Raw genomic sequence first — 24,852 nt, forward strand, 5'->3', positions numbered from 1 at the left:
AATATTTCAGTTTTCATGTTCTTTTTTTTGCTAGAGGTGAAGCAGAAGTGTGCGTCTTTCATTGTCAGACAAGGAAAATAAAGGAAACTTCCACCCACTTTTCTCCTGAACTATTCCTTGATACTCTAAAGCAAAAATAATCCTTTGGTTAAAACTCCAAGGGTGGCATTGGCATGGCTGCAGCCTTCAGGCTTCAAACAAAATTTCCATTTAATTGCTTGTGAATAGTCATGTCTCTGTTTAGATTGTCATCAAATTTCTTTCAATTAATATGGTATTTTATAGAGGCAAGGCTCAGTTTTTGCATCTGTGCACAGGAGCTCCCTATATATTTGTACCTTTAAAAAATTTTCCTTGGAAGTGTACAGAATACTTAGAAGCTACCAATAAGAAAATCTAAAATGTTTTTATGTTAGTCATGCTGGGTTTTGTCTTTTTTCCTCTGTTGGTTAGTCTGTTTCTGAAACAATAAGTATATGAAACAGCAGGCTCACTTCAGATTTTTCTGCTTGGATGAGTGACATGGATCTGGAAAGGATTTTCTGGGTCACTGCCATTACACACTTGGGCAGCACACTCATAACTTTGTCTCGCTTCAGTCTGAAAGGCTTCTCTGCCACAGCTCCTGTGGAGTCTGATTTGGAGAATCTCTGTGGTTCATTAGATAGCAGCCTTCTTTCAGCTTCCTGCTCATTAGGCTTTACACCTGCATTGCCTTTTACTGGAAATACTTCTTTTTCCTCCTTTCTATTTCTGGATAGTGATCATACCCTCTCTCAGTGTGGGCTGAAAAAGCTGTGCTCTTCCTGCACTTTGTCAAGTATTAGTTTTTCTTCTTCTGATAATCCTGGTGGTTTTTCTCTGACTCTGTGTATGTGTATGGCTTTAAGCCATCTTTATTTAAAACACACAGCTGGGAATGTGTGCAACATTTCCAAATAAGGTCTCTGCTGGGGTCATGGAGAAGAGCCCAGAGCTGTATTTCTGGAGGATGCATGCTGTGATCGCATTGGGTTCTCCTTCTGCTGCATCACCTGAACAATTCAGTCACCTTCTGATCAGCTGATACATGGAAACTTTTTCACAGTGATTTCTGACAGGGACTTTTCCAGGTTGTTGGTTTTTGTTTTAAAGTGTGTGATTTCACATCTTTTCCTACTGCTCATCTCTTGTATCAACAGTGTCTTTTTCCACAGTGATACCAAGAGTTTTTTTCCTCCACTTGGAAAGAGGGGAGTTCTGAGATATTTTCTATATCCATCTTTCACATCTCATAAAAAAACCCAAAACAATTACCTGAGTAGCCCTTAATTTATTTCTCTTTATTCTAGAATCAATTAAATTTTATTTCTTTTGCTATTTTAAGTTAGCTCAGGGCAGTAAAATTCAGTGCAGTGGTTCAGTATTAAAGCGCAGTGGTTCGGTATTAAAGTGCAGTAGTTCAGATTAAATGGTTGCAGTTCAAAACTGAGCTATCACTTCATGAATGTTTGAAAAACTTCACTAAGTTTTGTTAGATTGACTAGAATGCTGTAATCACGAAGGATTCTGTGATCAGGTGTAACACACCCCACCACCAACACATGGTGTGGTATAAGAACAGCCCTCCTGATGGGGAGGCTTCAGCACTTGGAACTGCAGGCATTTCACAGGGTCTTTGCTTTAACATTTAAGATGTGCCCAGGATATGTGTTTTCACCTGTGGGGTAAACTACTTTTCTATTGTGGTTTTTAAATTCTGAGTAGTGCTTTAAAGCTGAAAATAAAATCTGGGTGCAGGTGCCATAATTTTTACCCCTGCTGGTGTAATTGCTTTTTAGCATCCCCCATGTCCCCTCGTGAGACTGCTGTGTAAGTAATCCAGATTGAGTCTGTAAATGAGATATACACGAGCATTGTGTTATTTATTTAAAATATTCTGCAGGATTTAAAACATCTTCCTTGAAAATGTTTGAACTAACATTTCCTGTAAACATATGTGCCCACATAAAGTGTTCTTGAACTTTTTTTGTTTTTATGTCCCTAGGCATAAATTTTTTGTCTGGTTTCCTGTGGAAACAAAGTTTGTGACCAGGCTCTCTGTTCCTTCCTCTCCCACAGTTGCTTGTAATAGGCCAAAGAGTTCAAAATTTAACCTTACAAGCCTCCAAAAGCCCTGAAAGTGGGCCATTTAGTTTCCAACCCAGCAGTAGTTCTCAGCGTATTAAACACCCAAACAGCCACAAATGGAAGCGTTTAGAAATACTTACTGTGGGAAAAAAAATCAACATGCATTTTCTTAGTATGAAAATCAGTTATTCTCAAGGGAGAGATCTCTGCAAAGCTGGGCTTTGTTATTTTATTTCTCCTCCACGTATATTAAATAATAGGGAGCCTTTACAGAAGTTCAGTGACTGAGCTCAGTTTTCTACTCTCTTTCCCTAGAGATATTTCAGAAGTCAGTTGAAATGCCTCGGAACAGTCTTTCCTTCAACCTAAAAGGCAGTCGTCAGTGAGTGCCTGTCCCTACTTGTCAGTTATCATTATGTAGATTTCCACAAGATGAATTCCTTTCCCAGTTTTATTCGGTGTTTTTGGGAAGCTGTTAGTTTGTGGGAGGGTGTGGGCTGTGCAGGCTCTGTCAGGGCACTTAAATGCAAGTGCTTGGTGGGACAGCAGGGTGCTACCAGGAGTGGTAGGCTGTGTCCCTGTAGAGACTCCTATGATATAGGGACATATGCAGACATAATACACCAGAATAGAAATTTTGCTACTCAAAGCAAAAGTGGCTAAGAATAGGATTTGACCTAAATCTGATCACTTTATGAAATAAAGCAAACAAAGTAGTATAAAATACTGGATACTTAATGGAAAAAAAAAAAAAAAAAAAAAAAAGAAAAGAAAAAAGGAGGCAAATTTGAATCCTGCTTAACTCTCTTCAGGAAGGTTTCACTTCCACTGCACTGTTTGGAAAAAAAATCACCAGACCATGTTTCTACATGTTGTTAAGGATGTCAAAGAGTTGTCAGTACTTAAATGTATATTCACAGTCAAAACCGTTGTAGAACAGTCTTTTCAGCTTGATCCTCACAGCAGAACTGCTGTAACTTTAAGGACATCAGAGTCCATGTTTTAAAAGTACTGAATTATCCTTTGTTGCCCAGTGAAGAAACTATACTTTTAGCAGATATTTTCTGAGACAGGCTTCTGCATAAATGCTAAATAAAAATATTTGGATCTTGCATATTTATTCTGTTCATTGTAAATATGTTATAAATGTTTGAGTTTGGATTTTCAGAAATCCGAGAAAAACTTCGGAAAATTGTTTAACATCATTTAGTTTAGTTTAAAACTAATTCATTCAGTTTAAATCCATCCTGTTGTTTTTTCTTTTGTATTTGGGGTTCACTAGCACTGCAAACATCTGTATAAAACAGTTTTTCTTTTTTTCCCCCCACTTAATTTGAGCTGTTGCCAATAAACTGGCATTTGTGTTTCCTGAAGGAATAGTGTTTACACCAGATTTTCTGAAGAAGACACTTTTGAATATGAAATGCTGCGCTGAATCTCTGATTCAAATACTTCCAAAAGGAAGAACAAGTGCTAACGCATTGTGACATAAAACAGAGAAGGTAGTTAAGTTAAACAAGAATGGGTATATTTCAGTGATGCATTTCTTACTTTTCCTTTAAAAAGAGTTGCTTCTGAGAGTTTCTTCATTCCCCAGACACCCATTTAAATTTTACCACCCCTGTGCCTCTGGAGAAGTCAATAGTCCTTAAAGCAAAGGATTGAATGCATGAAGTGCTCATAGGATTAGCTGCTGAGAGCCATGAGATGTGCAGTAAGTGGCAGTCAGTGTGTGTTTTGTAAGGGGAGCAAAATGAAGTTCCTGCTCATTCACTCTCTTGCTCTCTCCCTGAGACCAGCAGCTCACATTGCATTAGCTTGGATCTCTGAATAGCTTTTTTTGGGAGGCTAGCTATAGCAAAATACCAGTGGAGGAAAGTATTAAGAGCTTGCCATGAAAGATCCTTGCAATACTTTTCTTTCCTTCTTTTTATTTTTTGTTTGGTTTTCTGTTAGAAGTGTTCTGCTGTGGGCTTTGTATACAAGCAACTGCTTAACAGCAATAGTATCTAAATGCAGTGTTTTCAGAACACAGGTTGTGCCTTGTGCTGGATTCAAGATGAAGAACATTCTTAAGAGTAGGTCTCTATGAAGTTTCACGGTTTCATAGAAAGATGTCTATTCGAGGAAACTGTAGAGATTCAAAATACATGGTGTATTGTTGTTTAAAGTGAATGATTATACAGAAGACATAATTCAAGCCAGAAGGTTTTTTTTTTTAAGTCTTGCAGATGTTTTCATAGAAAGTACATAGAAGCGTCTCAATCTTTTCCACCTGTAGGTACAAGGAAATCCTGCTTCCATGGGAATTGCATCCTATATTTAATTGTATAGAGTTCACACTTTTAGTTTAAATTTTACTCTGCATGGACATGTCAGCCTGCATCAGGTCTGTAGATGGAATCGATAGAAATTACTTTATTATTCTGTAATTACGTACATTGAGTGCTGTGTTTAAAATCACTCAACCATAAAAATGTTTTCCTTGATGTCTCTCTTGGTTAGTGAAAGAATTATGTTGAAATAGCATGTTCATGAATGCCCAGCATTCTTACAAATATTTCTTCCTTATCTTATTAAATACAATAAATGTGGGCCTAGCTTTAAAATACAAAATACAGCAGATGTATCAACATTTAATATAAAAAGAAATGTTTCTATAAAATATTGAAATAAAGTATTAATAATTTTATAGGGTACTGAAGAATACTGCCTTGGTGACCTACACTTTTGTAGTGCAATGAAAATTTTAGAATTTCTATCTTGGTGAGGAAAAAAATAATGAGAAAGACTAAGGCACAGTATTGATTTTATTTGTCTGCTGTTCTCCCTTCACAAAAAAACCAGAAACCCAAAATAAGTTTGTTGTAGCTTACTTAGACTTGTGGGACTAAGTGTTTCTCGTATAAAAGGAATAACCAACATTTAAAAAAAAAATTTTATGGTGGCTTTTATTATATGGTAGCTTTTATTATTTTATTAGTAAAGAGCTGCTACAAAATAAGTGCTCAGATGCATGTGTTTAGAGGTTGAAGAATCAATGTTTGCTTGTGTGTCTTTAATTTCAGAAAGTGGAAATAGAGGCTATAAGGGTGATAGTTTGTGTTGTTTTATGTCTACTTGCTTAGCCTCTCTCTGTGGTGCTTAATTACGTATAAAATCATTCATTGGGAATTGCATAACAGAATGTTACACCTTGGAGCTCTTTAATCCCATCTTTTTTGCAGATGTACCTCAGTCACTTTGCAGGCTTTATAAATCTTTCATAAAGTGCTGAGCAGCCTTCAGTAGAAGACCTTGTTTATAAAAGGCTTGCTGATATGTTTGCCTTAGAATGAGTGGTATATTGAAGCTTTCCAACCAGAATTTGTCTTGTAATTTAAAATTACTTTCTTTTGTCTGTCTTTCATGTTGTTGCATTAATACTTTTTTCACATATAACTGCATTTAAAAAATGAAACTCCAAATGAAAAATAAAACCCCTCAAAATAAAAGAAAAAAAGGAATGCTATTTAAAGAAAGAAAAGGTTTTGGTGTAATTTCACTTATTTTTTGGCTGTTCTCATACCTTTTTATGCTATACATATCCAAGGACTTCCATTTCTTGTCCAGTAAACATTTTCAAAATTTATTTAACATTTTTTAAAAATACTGTGTTAGTAGATAAGTCCAGTGATTTCTTGAATAGAAGATGCCTTTTGTTATAATGAAAGGCACGCTGTAGGGTAGGAGAAAATAATGGTGTTCTTAAAATAGGAGGAACACATTCAGAGCAAAGTAATTATTAGTTTTGCATGCATAACACAGTGACTCACTTTGAGGGTGGAAGTAATAAAATGGTGCTTTAAAGATAGGAAGATGTGATAAGGTTTACAGTATTGTACAGTTCTAAATGGATGTATGTCTTTGCCCTTAAGGTTTCACATAATTGTTTAAGTTTTCATTTGGTTTAGGGTTTTCAAGAGGTAAAAATCAGGAGTTCCTAGATGTACTGTTTTAACTCTGGTTTCTATCCGTGTGTGCAATCTGTATAAATGTGTGTATGTATGTATGTATGCTTGCTGACTAAGAGCTACATTATAAATATAAAATACTGTTTTCACCTCTGTCAAGAGTAGGGCTTAGATCATAACTATTTTATCGGGTCATGTTTTGTATTAGAAACTTTTGTCCCTGTTACATGTGTTTAGAGCTATGCATACATCACCTTAATGTTTGTCACTTATGAAGGTTGTGCTGAGACTAGGTTATCAGGACAGTTTCTGACCCTTTTCATGATTATTAATTACTTAAACTAGTGTACAAATACTGTGTTTTGGAGCTATGTTTATGAAATAACAAATCATGCATTAACTTTTCTAAATTACCCTGGTGCATTTTTACTCTGTGTGCTAGTTCCTTCTGATGGTGACTCAGTGTTCAGTAATGAAGTTAAGAAATAGCGTAGGTGTTGGCTTCAGTAAAGCTGTAGTTTAGTGTGGTGCTTGTTATGTAAAATATACAAGTTGCTTTTGATCCTTATTACTTTGAATGAGTTCTTAAATCTAGCCATCATTTAATGAAAATGGAAAACAAGATAAAAGTGACAGTTCAGTTCTGATGCCATTTGTGGTGGTGTCAGTCTGTGATAGGTGATGTTTCTGAGGCAGAGGGTAGGCTTTCTCATACTGTTCATGGTTTGGTGGATAAAGCATGTGCTAGATCTAGCCAGCTTCAAAACACAACAAGAAAATCTTTATTTTTACTGCTATACTAAATACTGAAGTCAGTACTAAACTATAGAATAGGATGATAGCTCAATAAAAGCATGGAGTGCTTAATAATTTAATAATAAAGTGATACTCAGTAGTGACCCATTGTCGTGAAGTTAAGTGCCTAGAGATGGTTCCTAGCAAAGTTTTTCACTGAGTTATAATAGCGTGGTTTCATGATGTTATTTTCTAATCATGTTCCACTGCAAGTAAGAAATTAGATGTAAATATCCCGGTTTGGGGTAGAGAGCTTTTTCTGCTGGTTGTTGGATGTTGCATTTTGTCCTTGTTCTGCTTAACTGAGAAACATTTACCCAATGTTGTGTTCCAGGAGTGGAAGGTGTAGCTGGTATTGGGTTTGTGTGGCAGGATTTTGGTAGCGTGGGGCCACAGGGCTGATTTCTGTGCAAAGCTGCCAGAAGCTTGCCCCACATCTGATGGAGCCAACGCCAGCTGTGCCAAGATGGACCTGGCACTGGCCAAGGCCGAGCTCATGAGCAGTGGTGGTAGCACCTCTGGGATAACAGAGTTAAGCAAGGAGGGGAAAAGAAAAGCTGTGCAATGGCAGCCGCAGAAGAGAGGAGTGAGAATGTGATAGAAACAGCTCTGCAGACACCAAGGTCAGTGCAGAAGGCGGGGCAGGAGGTGCTCTGGGTGCTCCAGCAGAGATTCACCCAGCTCATGGTGAAGACCATGGTGAAGCAGCTGTACCCCTGCAGCCCATGTTGATACACAGGGAAGTAGAGGTCCATCTGCAGCCTGTGGAGGAGACCCACACCAGAGCAGGTGGATGCCTGTGGAAGGCCCATGCTGGAGCAGGCTCCTGGTGGGATTTCTGACCCTGTGGAGAGAGGAGCCCGCACTGGAACAGGTTTACTAGCAGGACTGTTACCCCAGAGGGGACCCACACCAGAGCAATTTGTGAACTGTAGCCCATGGGAAGGGCTCACTTTGGAGATGTTCATGGAGGACTGCCTTCTTTGGAAGGGGAAGAGTGTAAGGAGTCCTCCACCCAAGGAGGGAGGAGCGGTAGAGACAATGTGTGATGAACTGACCACAGCCCCCATTCCTTGCCCCTCCACACCACTGCGAGGGAGGAGGTAGAGAATTTGTCAGTGAAGTTGAGCCTAGGAAGAAAGGAAGGAGTGGGAGGAAGGCATTAAGATTTGGGTTTATTTCTAATTATCCTATTGATAAAAAATTCAATTAATTTGTTCTCAAATTGGGTGTGTTTTGGTGGTCTCACCATGACAGTAACTGATGAGTGATCTCTCCTTGTCCTTACCCATGAACCTTTCGTTGTATTTGCTCTTCCTTATCCAGCTGAGGAAAGTGACAGAGTGGCTTTGGTGGGCATCTGATGCCAAGCCAGGGTCAACCCACCACACTTGCATATAAGACTTAGGCACATGTGGATTTTCGTTGTCATCAGTGCTTTACTTTTTTCCCTGTTGTGTACAATGCAAATATTAAATATTGTAAATAGCAGTATGTGGCTAAGATAGAAATGCATGTATTTCTCACACACATTTTTCATTGATTTTGCAGTGTAAATGTTTCAGCTTATTTAATTTTTGTATTTTATTTTTTTCTTCTTGCAGTCTCTCACCTTAACTTTGGGGGGTAGGGCAGTTGAAGTGGATGCTGCTTTCGGGCATGTAGCACAGGGATGTAGTGTTCTGCAAAGATGTGAGCATGTGCTTTCTGCTTGTAAATAGTCCTATTTGATTAGGATCAAAGTGACTAGTTAGGTTGCCTAAAGAAAAATGCCTGCTTCTGATCTTCTGTCACCACTTGGCAAGTCCAGCTCATGCAGCGTGGCTTTGACTTGAGGAGTTACTCTGAAACCAGTAATCACCAAGCATTCAGCTGATTGTCTGCAGCCAAAAAGATTCAGAAGGCTTGCTTTTATTTGCAGTGTATTCAATCAGTTATTGTGGAATCCCCTGCCTCTTCCTTTTGCCTGTGCAGTAGTGAAACATAAATCCTTGCTGTTCATTTAAAACAGTGAATGCAATCATTATATTAAACACAGGTTGATTTCACTTTTTAACATACTAACTGGATTTGCTTTGATGAAAGGTTCTTTAAAATTTTTGGTGCATTGATAAAAAATAAATGCTGTTGTTAATAACATGGAGATATTTGCAGGGCACTATAAAAAATTGAACATGTTTGGCTGGGTGGCACACTGTATTCATATACAGTTCCCTATGGAGTTAATATTTATTTGAGATTGCAGTAGTTAGTGCTTTAGAAAAGGTAAAACTCTCAAAATATATCTGTGTAAATTATAATTAAATGTGTGAATCTTAGACGATTTATGCTTGTATCTTAAAATAATATGTAGGATTTCTACTTTGAAATAAAAGTGGGCTGATTCAATTATGAGAGACTGTACTTTGAGAAGTGGTCATCAACACATTGCAAAAGCTGTGGCAGTTATTTTCCCTTGCATTCTACCTCTGGCATAGTTACTTATTTGCAGAATGGCTCAAAAATTATTGAAAAAAATTGTACAGTGGCCTGAATATCAGTATATATGGTTCCATTATGAGATAATTCAAACTTAGGTTGAAAAGCAAAGTAGCAAAGACAACAGATGCTATAATGCACTCCCTAATGCTGCATTTTCTCCTTCTGATACATCATTAACAGTGGTGAGCATAACTAGATTTTTCTGGAGGCAGTGTTCATGGCTGTGTGTATTAGAGTATTGCTTTTGTTAATTGCCTTTTCTTTGTTGATGAAGATCAAATCTAGCTCTGGGCTTACTGAAGCTTTTTAGGATTATTAATATCTGGTTGCTGGTTTTAGCCCCTCTTTCAGGTAAAACACTAGGAAAGAATTACTTAATATGTAGCCATTTTTGCTATCAATGATGCAGTCATTCTGTGATAATGAAGAAACCTTTTCAGATGTATTAGAATAGGAATTGCCAGTTAGTCTAAGTAAGACTAAGGTTTGCAGTTGTCTGTGATTTTCACTGCAAAGCCTAAAGCCAAGATTCTTTCAGGGCATGTTCCATAAACTAAACTAAACAAGGCAAACAGCAGTAAAATCATTCAGTATCTTTAGCTGTATAGAGCTAATCATTTTTTCAAGCACGCTGTCTTGTGACTTGGAGATGACTTTTTTCCTAGCCTTTTATACTGGTCAGCTTATTCTCTCTTAATGCTGAATGAGGTCTTATTTCCATTTCCATCCAGGGAGAATGGTAATAATGCCAAGGTAGCATTCATAATTGACCTGGATGGACACACTGCATGTGACATTTTTCATACAAACACAGCTCCTTAGAGATGAGAGTATCTGCCTTGTCTGAGTTGAAACAAATTAATGAACAGAGATTTTTTTTTTAATTATTGAAGAATTTATTGCACACCAAAATTGATGCATTAACATACTTTTATTAACTAGCTGTGGGATGCAGGCTTCCTGGGGAGAGGAGTAATTTGCCCCTGAAATAGCATTTAAATATTTATTCAGACAGCAAATATTTTACTTTGTCAAAGTTCACTTTCTGCAGTCTCGAAATTTTTACAGTTCTTAAAGATTTTCATGGGAACTGTGGGCATAAAGCAATAGTGAAAATATACATCACAAATCTTGGTGAATGATTGTTAAGTGATCAAATATACTGTCTCAATTCATTCTTCAGCACTGCATATGAGCAAACTATTTTCAGGATTACAGCTCCTTGTAATTATATCAATATTCCCACATTTCCTATTTGCTGTCATATTATTTGGCTCAAAGTATAATGGATAGCTCAGTGACTTGGATTTTCCTTGTCTCTAATGTACTTTGTCAACTTGAGAAACAAAAGAGTTTACCAAATCCAGAGCAGTGCTTGTTGATTTTTAAAAGTATGTGACTTTACTCCCTTGTTAATTCCCATTCTGCAGGAAACCATTGGTTCTGGAAGTAGCACAATATTCATATGCATTTTAATTCTATCCAAACCCCATAGCAAGCTACTGAAGAGTTTTGGCATATTGCTTCACTTGTCCTCAGATACATGTTTGTCTTAAATCTCATATATTTGCAACAATTTGGTGGTGTTTTGCTAACCTCTGCATGAGTTAAAAAAGCTGCAAAACTTAAAATTTTTGTACTGCATTCTCAAGCCCCAGTGATTTTCTCAATCTAGTTGGTACTGGCAGAGAGTAAAGTGTGACATATATGATTTGAATACATTTTGCTGTGTATCTCCCTCAAATTGTAATGATGCTTTTTCTGCTCCACCTATAGCTTCCTGCAGATTTCACAAAGCTGCACCTTACTGACAGTCTCCACCCACAGGTGACCCACGTTTCATCTAGTCACTCAGGATGTAGCATCACTAGTGATTCAGGAAGCAGCAGCCTTTCTGATATCTACCAGGTAAGACTGGAAGGGATGCTGATGGGAGGTGCAATTGCCAGCAGTTTTGCATTTAGTAGCTGAATGCCCTTGCTATTGCCTATTGTCAGTTTTTGTCTGAAGAAGTGCTCAATAGACTTCAAAAAACTACTTTTTGTTTGGATTGTGATAATTTCAGGCTTTTGATGTGTTGGCTTCATGATGTAGAACCTCTTCAGTGGTGGGAAGAAACAAATATGCCGTGAGCAGCCTGTGCTGGCCTGGCTTGAGGGGCATATTTCCATTTCCCCACCCTGTAGAAACTTGATGCCAACCTCAGCAGTGCTTTCTCTCCTGGCCATCCTCAGAAAGGTGGGGAGGATGAATTGGTGTCGCTTTTTAAAGTTATACTTCTGAGGTGGTTTCTTCCTGTAAAGCTCTGTGCTGTTCATTTGGAACAGCTTGAGTTTAGAGAGACTCTGAAACTAATCCAGAGTTTAAATATAAATTGGAAAAAGGTTTAAGTGAAATAAAATGAGGAATTATGCATTTCTCACTTGATGTTTACAGTTCTTGCAATGTTGGAGGAGGATTTGTCCTGATAGGAAAGTGTACCAATTTGTTACTCTGAGAAGAAGGAATCAAATCCAATTAAAATACATTTCTATCAATCATAAAGTAGTGAGACCACTTCAACATGAAGTACTGTTAACTAGAAGAAGAATAATGGTTTTTTGAGATGCTTCTGAAATTGCAAAATGTAGTCGTTTTAACAATGGGAAAAGCATGTCTGCAAATACATGCAAGTTCAGCTGTGGTCATAGTTGTAGAATATAGTCTCCTTCAGGTGAATAAGCTTATAGGCTTTTTTTTTTTGTGAAGAAAGATAGGCTATAAAAAGGTCCCAGTTCAATTTAGGCAGTAATTACAATAATGCAAAGGTTTATTTCTGCAAAATGATCAAATTAGCTGAACACTTCAGGCATAGCATATGTCAGTCAATTATGTTTGTCAGAATTTCTTCTGAAGACAGCATTACTTTGAGACAGGATTTAGGTTTATAGCATGAGAGTGAAGAAGATGTAAAATCAGTTTTGTTCTTCTAGTCTTATATGGATTTTCATTCCTTTCGTTGCAAAGATTTCCAGTTTAACAGAAATATAACAATACCTCTAGAGGCACAGTTGTAGGTGGCATGTAGTTACAGTCATACAGTTACTCTTTAGATAAGTTGGAAGTAAATTTTTTGCAAAGACTTTCAGCAAAACATTCGTAACTGTGAAAAAAATCATTGAATTTCTGTGCAATTAAAAAAACTCCAACCAAACAACATAAAAAACTAAAGAAATCTCAGAAAAATATTTCTCTCTGTAGTTGCCAACCTGGTCTATGACTCCTAGTTTCATTTGCAATGAAGGAATCAACGTAATGGTTGGTGAGAGTTTGGAGAGAGTTAATGGTGGTACTGAAATATTTACACAGAGAAAATTTACTTCTTAAGTATTATTTTAAACTTAATTTACAAACATAATGCATAATCCATTCTTAAAAGTATTATCAAATTTCTTCAATTAATCTGCAATTAATATCACATTTAAAGGTGACTTGGCACAGAAATCAAGAACTGTGTAACTGTACAATGTCAAAGTATGAATAATAACCTATGTCCATATCAATATCCAGAAATATGACCATGTACTGTAGAATGCAACATCATGTTTTTGTCTTAATACATATACTTGAAGGAATGTTTATTAAGGAAATGGTAAATTCAGGTGTGGAAACTGATAAGGTTTTTAAATTCTTGAATTTAACTTAATGGTACCAAGTATTGTTTGACTTGATTTCTCAAATTGTGGTCAATCATTATTTCTGGCCTCAAATTCAGTCACAAAGGAATGTAATGTAGCAGTGTTAAGCTAGGTTAAAGTACTGCCAAAAAAAAACCCCAAACCAAAACAAAATAAAATGGCTGTAAATTGAATTCTCTAGGGCCAAGTTAAGGATTAAATAAACAGAAATATTTTTTAAACCAAGAGAGTGGACCAGTCATTCTCTCTCAATTATTTGCCTTTTAATTCTCTCCCAGATGTTTATTCAAAAACAGTAAACCATAACCACATCATCAACATGTTATTTTTTTACTTCAATCTTAGTAAGTCTTAGGCAATGCTCATGATCATTGTTCCTTGGATCATTCCTTTGATTCTTATTTTCTGTATATAATGGCATTTTTCTGTTCAGTGGGGTGGACTTCTGTTCATTATGGCTAAGTAGAAAGCAATGATTTAGAAAGATCATCAGCTTGTCTTGCAGTTGATAAATTTATTTTTTTTTAATTATACTGTTATTTGGATCCTTACTGCTGAAATCTGAAGTAATGATATGTCATGTTTGCATCCCATAAGTTTTAGTTCTTTAGCTTTAAGAGCAGCTGCTTCCAGTGAAAATATGTTCATGGCCTTTTAAGATTTTTTTAATAAATCATGAAGCTGAATCTTCAGATGCTTTAAGCATTGAACTGAGAATACTTCCTTTTAAATATTAATGCAGTATCTAAATTTGTTTGTCAAACGTTGCACATGAAAGAACTTCTTTTAGAATAAGAAGTACTAACCAAAATAAAATCCACCTCTGTGTTTACCCCACCCAAGTTTCAAAAACATTTCAGGTGCCAATTAGTAAGGTCCTTAAATACTGCTATTTTTATTTTAGGAAATAAGTTCAAGTGATGAACTCTGTAGGGTGACTTGAGAGGAAGGGGATGCTGAATGTCAGTAGATCGTGTGTTGGCTTGTATTTGCCAAGAACAATTCCTTGCATCTGTCTTTTTTTGACTTGGCAAAGCACATCATTCACTGCTGCTTCTCATGTATGGATGCTTGCTCTGGATTCCTAGGCTTAGTTAATGGTTCTCATATGAATGCATATACCTGTTCCTGTATGCTCCAAAATGCTTCCTACACCTGTCATATATATTACCAGATGATGATCCTGGTTGGAGAGTGAGGAGATTTAGGCTCATGAACGTGTGTTATTCCCCCTCCATGTTTCGGGAAGTGTTGTGTTGGCTGAGCTCTTTGCCAGCCTTTCTTTGCTTTATCCTGTCCTCAGACTGGTGGCTTCCTGCCACCCTTACATGTGCTCTGGTGCCTGCCCAGATACCACTGTCGGTACAGGAAACCAGGAACATCCTTTCTGAGACCCTCCCAGGATGTGTGTATTGCTTGGAAATTTTCAAGATGTCAGCTTTGTTTTCTCATGATTCTGATATGGTAGCTCCTAGAAGAAAGGTCCACCCTTCAGCAGCTCTTCCTGAGGGAGACCAGTCTTTTGTCTCTCAAACCAGAGGGTCCATGCAGCCTGCCCTTTAGTTACTGTATGCAAAATAAAGAGTTTTACCTTAAGATAAAGCCAGTCTTTCTGACTGTATCAGCTGCTGAAGTGCAGGGCTCTGGCTAATGCCAGAATGGCTGGAATAGCTCAGGTAAACTGTCCTTTTAACTGCCCCCTGCCACCCTTGCAGTTTCAATGAAGTTCCTTATTGCTCCTGTAAATTCAGGTCCTCTTAATGTACTTTTTAACTTCTAGAGTCCATGGTCTGTATGTCTGTGGTCTTGGCAGATGTTGCTCTGTTCTGAGAAAGAGGCAATCACTTTGCAATAGGGGAGGACGCTGTTCATGGCGTGCTTTGTCTGGATTGCTACACTTTTCCATCTTAACTGAGGAAAACTGCTCAGACTGACTTCTGTGACAGATGGGGGCTGCTGTGTTGTAAATTTTGTGCTAGATAATGAAAGAATAAATATGGAAAGCACTATGGAAATCTTGGACTGAAGGAGTTTTAAGGTATTTCATGGGCATTTGCACTTGTGTCCAATGTAGCATGAAAAAATGTTACTACCTTAGATTTATATATGATTTCTGTACATTTAATAATTATAGTTGACTATAGCACAAATGATAGCTGTTTAATAAACAAATACATATTACAATTATATGGATTGAATTTCATCTTAATTTATTGATGTTGTAAACTTTTACTCAGTCATCTGAAAGCTAATTTAAAACAAAATCCCAGACATGATTTCTCTCTGTGGAGAAGCTGAAACCAATGTGTCTATATGACATGAGGGAATATTTCAAGCTAATGTGACTTTTGCAAGTCATTTCATGAGACAGGTAGAGCCAATGTTCTTGGTGTTTTGTATTAGTATTGGCTTAAAAATTAGAAAGTAAAAAGTGAGTAATTTTGCTAATGACATTCTTAATTTCATTTTTTAGTTTATATTTTAGCCCTTAAATGACAATGGTTGAAAAGTAATGTGGAGGTGGTTTTTTTGATCTGAGCATGGCTTCTTTCTTTGTTAGCTTCATGGAGTTGAAGAACTGCACCAGGCAAGGAACATATTTCTGGTTTGTGCAAGAAGTTTCTTCTATTCTTGGGTTTTTGTTTTTGTTTTTGTTTTTTTTGTCCCTGGTATTTTTCTCTTGCATGTTTGGCGATTTTGGATTGTTGGTTTAGGTGGTAACAATAGCTACAAGGGGAATTTAGTCTTCAAAATGATACAATGTTTCCTAAAGAAAGTAATTAATTTTTTTTTTTTAAAGTAAAGGTTAAAATAGTCTATTTAAAATACGAAGAAATCAGTAGTTAGTGTGGTTACTTTTACAGGTTTTTTGTCTTTATGTTATCATCAGTTGGAAGTTTTTCCCAAACCAGTATAGAAAGAAAACCATGAAGGCCACTTTAAACAGAGCCAGTCATTTTGTAAGCAGTTCTCCAAGTCTTCCCACTTACTTTCCTTTAGTAAGGGTGGGGTGTGTGTGATGAAGCAGTTGTTACACTGGAGTGAGAGTGTCTTGACTGTGTAAAGGTAGAGATCACCCTTGACCTCTTCTAATCTCTGTTTTTACAAGAAGCTCAAAAATTCATTGGAGAAGAGGAAGTGAGGCAGTAAATGAAGTCATCTTCTTTAGCTGCTCATGTTGTCCATCACCTCTCTCATTATGTTCATCTTCATGATGCCTTTAAAAACTGAAAGACCAGTAGAGTTGGGATTAACCAGTTTCCTTTCCTGCCTGTCTAAAGTGACCAGAAGAGTCCACCATTTCCCCAGTCTGCCCAGCTTGACCTAGGGGGAATGAATGCTGTTCTTCTTAATCCTCCCCTTCTTCCTCTAGTCAGTCAAGGAACCAAAGGCTTACCAAGAACTTAGACAAGGCTTCTTTTACTTTACGTATTTGTATTTCACAGTATTTGTTTAATTAGCTGTTATGACTTAAATCTGGAAGTGTGTTTGGATTTCAAGATCCTCGGCAGCTGAAGCAATGAGTTTTTTATTGGTGCAATATTAGCCTTTATAGCCACTGCTTAAAATTGGTCAGATTCTCCTTAGGTGTCAGATATGAAATACTCCTTCAACTCAGGCTTTAAAACATCTGTCTTAGTCTCTTAACTCTCATGTTGGTGATGTGACAAATAAAATATTAGCCTGTCACTATTATGAGATTCCTTTGAAGCTTCAAAAATTTTCTCCACAGTTGGAAAGATGACACAAGAAATTTGCTATTCCAGTTGATATTCAGACTTTGGAGAGACATTGTTTTGTACTTCAGGCTGCAACCAGAATTTTTCTTGGATGCAATCTTTTTAGATTTATTTAAGTGAAACTAATTTCTCTTATTGCCCAAGAAGCAAAGTACAACATGCACCCAGGAATGGAAATTCTGAGGTGTATTTCATCCTTCATTACACGCCCTGAGAAGATCTAAGCCTCATGATTGACTGTAGTACAAATCCTGTTGGATATTCATCTTGTGTTCGGGTTTTCGGAGGCTGAGGTTCATGAGGAAGCTCCTATGCCCAAAGGAGCCCATGGAGGTTTCCCCTTCAGTCTTAGACAGATGCAAAGCTATTGCTTAATAACTAAGGGTTCCTGTGCAGACATGTGTGGCTTTTCTCACACAGGAGGGGGTACAAAAGCACTCAGTGTAGGTGGGTCATGAAGTTTAATGCATCAGCAAGAGAACCTTGAATACTTGGTATCATACATGATGCTACTAAGCCTAAAAAGCTATTTATGATGTATAAACACAAGGAGCCCCTGTGGGATGAGGTTTTCTTGATTTTCTGGTTTGATTTTTTGATTGTGTTTGTCTGGGTGTTTGGTTTGGTTTTTGTTTTGTTTTGTCATGCAGAAAGGCTGCATTTCTCTTTCTTTGCTATCTTTTGCATGATCATGAGTTGTTTGAAAAAAATGTATTTTTTTCCTCAAAAGAGGTTTTAAAGGTGTCCTAAATTAACAAACCTTCTTATTACTTTGTGGATTGTTGCATTCAATGCTGAGCTTCTTTGTTCCAATGGTTTGTATTTTTTGATAGGAAGTTAGAAATAGTTGCTTTCCATCCACCAATAACTTCAGTTGTCAGAAAAAAACTTCCAGCAAGTGTAAAAAGTGATCATCTTTGGGAAATCCTGTAGCTTTTAGTAGTATTTGTAAAGTATTTTCTGAGTACAAAGTTACATTGAGTTCAGTGTGAGAATTTGTTTTAAATAACATCAACTCTTCTTGATAATAGAGCTTCAAGAGTTTTCTAGTTTTGTTTTATTGCTTTAAGACAGTAAAATAACTTATCTTTTAATAATCAGATTTTATACAATAGGTGGAAATTTCTCATCTGTGTTAACATTGTGTGACTAATTGAGTCCTGCATTCATTTTGCTAATGTGCTTTTGAGAGAGCTTAATCTGGGCAGGTAGGAGGGGCAGTTGTTAGTAATGGGAAGGTTTGCAAAATTGACTGTGAATCAGTCCCACTGTTGCTGGAATTGTCACTGTTGGAGACTTCAGATTCTGACAGATTGGTGTCATAAGATGTGTGTCTACTGACTCATCTCCACTAATTTTTCCACCAGTCACTTTTGATGAAGGCTATTTTGAAAGAGTAGTTACAGCAGCTGTTTCAAATGTATCACAAGGAACATGCATGTTAAACACAGTAAGACTGGTAATAAAAATATTGCTATCCGTGCTATCACTTTTGGGATTTGTTTCTATGCCAGTAACATCTTTCCTTATCTTGGTTAAAATTTTTTCTTGACAAAAGCAAACTCAAAAAAGCCACAAAACCCCCAAAATCAACAGCAACAAAATAAACCCCAACCCAAAACCACAAAGTGAGAATAATTTGAACATTGTGTAGATGCTGTTATCATGCTTTTTATATTAACAAGGCCCAGTTACAAAGCTTGTGTTGTGCTGTAGGACAGAAGCATTTAAGACTCTCACTAGCTGCCCTGATCCCTCTCCAGCCATATGCTGCTGTTCATGAGGTGGCTGTGTATAGTAGCATTAAAGTAACAGATGTCAGCCATAGATAGGGAGGCAGGAACAGGGGAGATGATTCTACAAAATTACCAATGCAATTTCTCTTACCTTCTCTGTGTTTAGAGAGTGACCTAGTTTTGTGGGCTTTTTACCAGCTTGGATAGACTGATGAAACAAGCTTTAGTAGGTGTGTTTGTCCCATGTATTATTTTTAAAGTAGACGTGAATGCATTGTGTGCTTCCAGGGTCTCAGAAACCAACCACCCCTTTAAGGCCTGTGAAGCTGGATTTCTCAAGCCAAGGCTTAAAATTTGCTCATTAGAGTCTTACATTTCCTTAAAAATTGTCATAGCTGAGCCTTGGCAGCTGCTGTGGTATTAAATCAGGTTCTGAGAAAAAGCAGCCGTATCATCTGTGACAGACAAGTGTTTGTGGGATTTATTAAGTCTCTGGTCTTCAAACTGAATCATTAAAATATATTTACCTTTAGGTGCTATACTAATGACCTCAAGCTATATCTGGACTATGTTTTCATTCATTTTAATACAATTTAAAGGAGGTTAAGTTTGACAGATATTCTGGGTAGTCCATCTATGGTGCTAAGCAATGACTTTGTGGTTTTTCTGCATCTGTAAGTTCTTAGGCAGTTTATCAGCAAATGAAAGCCATATTTAACTATGTACTGGAATTGTAAAAGAAAAATACAATCCTAGGTGACTGAGAGATAGCAAAATTCCTGTAGCATTTTGATGCTGTTCTTATTTCCCCAAACTGTCTGTTTAAAATTATATTGCTTTCCTAAGTGTCTGAAAATGTAAAGTTGGGGTGAGCACAGAAATTGTCAAATGAACTCTTTATTGAAAAAATTATATTCAGCTAACAGTCCAAGACATTGTTGCTTGAACTGTAACAGCCTTCAATCCCCCCAAGACCCACAGATTAAATAATGTCTGTTGAATCCTTTGCATGTGTGACTGATTGAAACAAATGTTAAAAATCCTATTTAAACACAGTGAGTTTGGATTGATCAATTGTTATTTGTTTTAAAATGATGTATAAAGAAAAAAGCAATATAAAAATATTGAATAAATTTGAGTAATCTGCTAAATAACAGAATTAATGTCTGTACATCTCACCAGAAAACTGCAGCAGTAAAGAACCCATTTGAATGTTTTTTAATTGTTTATACATTAATTAGGCTACAGAAAGTGAGGCTGGTGATATGGATCTCAGTGGATTGCCAGAGACAGCAGTGGATTCTGAGGATGATGATGATGAAGAAGACATTGAAAGGGCGTCGGATCCTTTGATGAGTAGGGATATTGTTAGAGACTGCTTGGAGAAAGACCCAATAGACAGAACAGATGATGACATTGGTAAGTATTGTGATGCAGTAAAATACTGTTAAACATGTTCTTCACCTCCAAAAATTTACTTTTTGATCTTCCAGTTTTATTTTAATCATTGGCCTTTGTAGTTGGCAAGTTTAGTGTTTATTATTATTGTTTTTTATATATATATGTAAAGTGAACAAGTAACAGCCAAAGAAGAAGAGGAAAACACACATAGTATGGGTGAAACCTGTTACTTGCTGGCCCTTTTGATCTCCAACTTCAGCTTCTAATTGATATCAAAACAGGTTTATGAAGAAAACATCACTGAAAACTGCAAAACAGACAGAACCTTGGCAAAGTCGACATTAATGTCAACTCTGCTTCTCACAGTATATTTTTAATTGTCAGTTGTGACATTGTGACTTGACATTTGTGGGAAATATTGGAGCCTTAAAAACCTTAACGTAAATGTGCATCTAATCAAACTAATTTGCTATGTTACCATACAAGTAAATACATTGAAAGCAAAGCAGAACTAGAATTGAAATTTTAATCTAATCTGTTTCACTGGGTGAGGTATTTTTATTTTACTGAAGTATGACTAAATGATGATTAAGGTTGATTATCAGATGATTAAGGGAGTAGAGCATCTCTTATGTGAGGGAGGTCTAAGAGAGCTTGGAGAAGCTGTTCAGCCTGGAGAAGACTCAGGGGTGCTCATTAAGGTGTACAGATACCCTGGGGGGAGGGTATAAAGATGTTGGAGCCAGAGTCTTCTCAGTGCTGCCCAGTGAGAGGACAAAGGGCACAAACTAAAACATGGGAGGCTCCATAAGAGCACAAGGACAGGCTTTTTTTTTACTGTGACTGAGCACTGGGAGAGGTTACTGAGACAGGTGTTAGCATTCCTCCTTGAAGATATTCAAAAGATGCTTGGATATGTTCCTGGGCAGCTGGCTGTAGGTGGCTCTGCTTGAGCCGGCAGGTTTGACCAGATGACTTCTGGAAGTCCCTTTTAACCATGACCTTTCTGTGATTCAGAGTAAATTAAAAATTAGGAAAAAGATGGGGTCCTATTGAACTCTTTCAGTGGACATTTTAGATCAAACTGGATGCAAAAATATTTTTAGGGCATATAATCACTTGGCAGGACTGCTAAAATTGAGTTCTGTAGTTATGAACAGTATAAAAAATGAAAATACAGGAAGTTCACTGTTGAGTACAAGTGCAGCTCCAGTGCATGTAGAAAACAGGGCAGCAGTAGTCAGTATTGTCTTTAAGACAGTAATCCTGTCTGGTTCATCTGAGAGGAACTTTGTGAAACCACCAGATAATGATCAAGTACAATTTGCTGTTAAGCCTAGCCTAAGAGGGGATGGCTTTACCAAACAACTTGCTCAGTTTTGTGAAATTTGTCTTGCTGTGTTTTACATAGTCCTGTTCTAGTCATCATGAAATTATTGCCGTGACTGGAGTATTACAAGTATCATTGGTTGTATTCAGAGCTCTTGGTTACATTACAATTCTTCCATTATGCTGACTTGTACTTTGCAGGGTTTCTATTGATGATATGACCAGCCAGTCTGTGTCTACAAAATACCCAGTAATTAAAACAGGCCACTGTACATGATTTATTAGTATACAGAAACGATTGTGTAGCATTTTAGCTTAGGCAGCCTCAGGCATCTTGCTGAAGAACTGTCTTTACTGTGCTTTGTTGTTTTGACATGCACGACTCAGTGGGCTTTTTCTCCTTCAGAACAACTACTGGAATTCATGCATCAGTTGCCTGCTTTTGCCAACATGACAATGTCAGTGAGGAGAGAGCTCTGTGCTGTAATGGTGTTTGCAGTTGTGGAGAGAGCAGGAACTATTGTACTAAACGATGGGGAAGAGGTCAGTAGAAGTTGCTTTTGACTCTCCTATTATACCAAACATCCCAGATTCCACATGGTTAAGGTCCTCTTTTGTTACTTAAAAAAAAAAAAAAAAAAAAAGGCAACATTCAGGTAAATAAAGCTGCTTTTTGTTCTGGATTTTCTGAAAGCTTTTGTTTAAGCACTCACACATTTCTTAAGCAGCAGAAACAAAAGAAAACATTCTTTGTATTGTAAAATATGCTTCCTGCCTATTTGAGCTCATGTGGGGAGTTTATTTCAGTGTTCAAGTGCTGTTTTAAAGCTTTCTTTATTTTTTTTCCACAGTCTTACATTACCTCTTAATATTAAAGATAAGCTTAATATCCCAGTTTTCTTGAGCTCGAAATAGCTGTACATTGAAGGAAAATGAGCATGTAATTTTTTTAATAGGTGCTAAAAAATAAATTTCACTTTAGGACAATTGTGAGAGTTGTATTTATATAGTATGCTATTACAAAGTTAAGTGATTCGGTCTTCATGTGTCCTGCAATGTTTGATTTGTAGCTGGATTCCTGGTCAGTCATTTTGAATGGCTCTGTGGAGGTGACATACCCTGATGGAAGAACAGAGATATTGTGCATGGGGAACAGTTTTGGTGTTTCCCCCACCATGGAAAAGGAATATATGAAAGGAGTGATGAGAACCAAAGTGGATGACTGCCAGGTAGAGTGTCTGTGATGCATGCAAATTCACACCCACATAGGTGTAGTGCAACTCAATAATGAGACGCAATTTTATTTTAAACTGAATATATGCAAAATCTCCAGTGGGTAGCCCTGGACTGTAGTTGGGCAGTATGACTCCTGCATACCCACAGTCTGGGAAGTGGAGTTATCTTTATCTGGGTAAGGGATCATTTTGGATGAAGATGTTTGTCTACATGCTTTTTCCAGAAGGTGAGGGCCATCAGCCTCTTCCGTGCATCCATTGCTTCCAATGTTCCTTAGTAAGATCTCAAGGTCCATTAGCCATTACAGGCTCTTTTACTTCTGCAGCAAATAGCCATTCTTCTTTGCTCAACTCAGCTACTGGATATCAGAGTAATACAAACTTTATCTCCCATGGTTTGAATGAAAATCTAATTTTGGCTAATCTGACCTTTCAAGGAAAAAGGCTTGATGTTTGCTGTAATACAAGCAGTCAGATGTAAAGAATGCTTTTCATAGCATAAAACTACTGGCTGAATCTGGGTATGTGGTTCCTATTTCCTTATTCCCATAGCAAAGCCTTGGGTGAATTAAGCATTTTGCTTGGTCCTAATAGCTAATTAGCTTCAAGTAGATGACCTCTGAAAGAGGTGTAAATGTGTAATAGAGTCACCTGCTTTAGCTTGCCCATCTAACTTCCAAAATGTGCATAAATGGTTTCTTGTTAGGGCAATGTTTTCAACAAATCCAAACCGTGGGACTTCTGTTTCAGCTACTACTAGCTGCTGGAAAAAAGAAATGGTGTGTAAATGAATTTAAAGAGAAAATACTATCTCTGATTCTTTTGCCTTTCTCTTAAGTACATACACAAGGATTTAACAGCTTTTCAATCAGAAGGAGCACTACTTCCTCTCAGTTAAATATCTAAATTCATATAATAAGACAGTTTAATCTTGCCCCCCAAAAGAGACAAAGGTATAACAATTTGTGTACAATGTTGTCTTTTTCTAATTTGTTATGTTTGGTCTTAATTATATTTGCATACTGTAGGTTTCAGGAGTATTTGTAAGATACTTATTCTTGCACTTACCCTTGGCTGAACTGAAGATTGCAGAAAATAATTTTCCTGCTGTATGCTTTAATCCAGAAGTAATTTGTTTCTGTGTGCCTGCACTCATTAACTGAATAAATGTTATTTTTCTTAATAATTGACTTCAATAATAATAGCTATAAAAAATGAAGATTATTTACCAAAACAGTGGTCACAAAAAATAAAAGCTAGGTTTTCACTTCAATCTTCTACCCCTTCTAAACACCTCAAAAAAGCTGGCATGTAAGAAAGAAGGACTGCCTAGGACACTGAGCTTCATCTCCAGCAGTGGGGAGGTCAAAGCAGCTGCACGAAAATGGCTGAGAATACTAAATCATATTGCTCTGATGGATCTTGGTCTCCTCCAAGTGCAGGATGGTAGTGCCAGTACTGTGCTTGTCTGTTCATCTGCTTGCTGCAGCTGAACTGTGGAAAGACAAATCTGACTCACTGCAGGTTGAGGGGCTACTTTATCTTGTCTGTCAATAGAGTACTTGCACCTTAAGTCTTAATGCTTTTCTGCAGATTTCACCTTTTAATACTGGTGTGTGATGATTCTTTCCAGTTTGTTTGTATAGCCCAGCAAGATTATTGCCGCATCCTCAATCAAGTGGAAAAGAACATGCAGAAGGTGGAGGAGGAGGGGGAGATTGTGATGGTGAAGGAGCACAGGGAGCTCGACCGCACTGGAACAAGGAAAGGTCACATTGTCATCAAGGTAAAAGGAAAACAGAGAGTCTCTTGCAGAAGTTTGTGTTCTGTAAACCTCTTAACTTGGCAAGTTAGGTCCAGGATTAGTTGAGATATCTATTGTAGAAATAAGTATTTGAAAATGGACTGTTACTATTTCTAGATTTTCTTTACAGTTACGCACGTTAACAACTGGGTAATTTCTGTAGAGATAAATTACATAATTTTTTACATTTCTTATCACAATGGTCAAGCTGTTACGTTTGCTTAGCTCATCATTTAATGGATGACAGTATTCTTTCTAGTGTCATGAGTCTTCAGTATGTTACAAGAAAACAAATTTACATGTGTTGAAAATCTGTGTTAATAACCATGATTTTTTTCAATTTTTTGTTTTCAATAGGGAACAGCTGAAAGGTTAACAATGCATTTGGTGGAAGAGCACTCTGTAGTAGACCCAACATTTATAGAAGACTTCCTGTTGACATATAGGACCTTTCTTTCCAGCCCAATGGAAGTGGGCAAGAAGTTGTTGGAGTGGTTCAATGACCCCAGCCTCAGGGATAAGGTGAAAATCTCCTGAATTATGTACTGCTACCATTTGCTTTGAAATATAAGCTAATAAGAATCAATTATGC

General features: G+C 37.1%; 1 protein-coding gene across 6 annotated transcripts in view; it reads left to right on the forward strand.

The window, feature by feature from the left end:
• RAPGEF2 (Rap guanine nucleotide exchange factor 2) overlaps positions 1-24,852 on the forward strand; it is a 185,304-nt gene that overhangs the window by 127,468 nt on the left and 32,984 nt on the right. For 5 of the 6 annotated variants that reach the window (XM_069013592.1, XM_069013589.1, XM_069013591.1 and 2 more), the window contains 6 exons: positions 11,115-11,246; positions 19,733-19,910; positions 21,628-21,764; positions 22,292-22,450; positions 24,090-24,242; positions 24,618-24,782. In XM_069013592.1, the coding sequence (XP_068869693.1) occupies positions 11,115-11,246; positions 19,733-19,910; positions 21,628-21,764; positions 22,292-22,450; positions 24,090-24,242; positions 24,618-24,782 (924 nt within the window). The remainder of the gene's footprint in view (positions 1-11,114; positions 11,247-19,732; positions 19,911-21,627; positions 21,765-22,291; positions 22,451-24,089; positions 24,243-24,617; positions 24,783-24,852) is intronic. The other variant, XM_069013593.1, reaches the window with a different exon arrangement.

Source organism: Aphelocoma coerulescens, chromosome 4 (genome assembly GCF_041296385.1).
Source record: "Aphelocoma coerulescens isolate FSJ_1873_10779 chromosome 4, UR_Acoe_1.0, whole genome shotgun sequence".
Classification (NCBI taxonomy): Eukaryota; Metazoa; Chordata; class Aves; order Passeriformes; family Corvidae; genus Aphelocoma; species Aphelocoma coerulescens.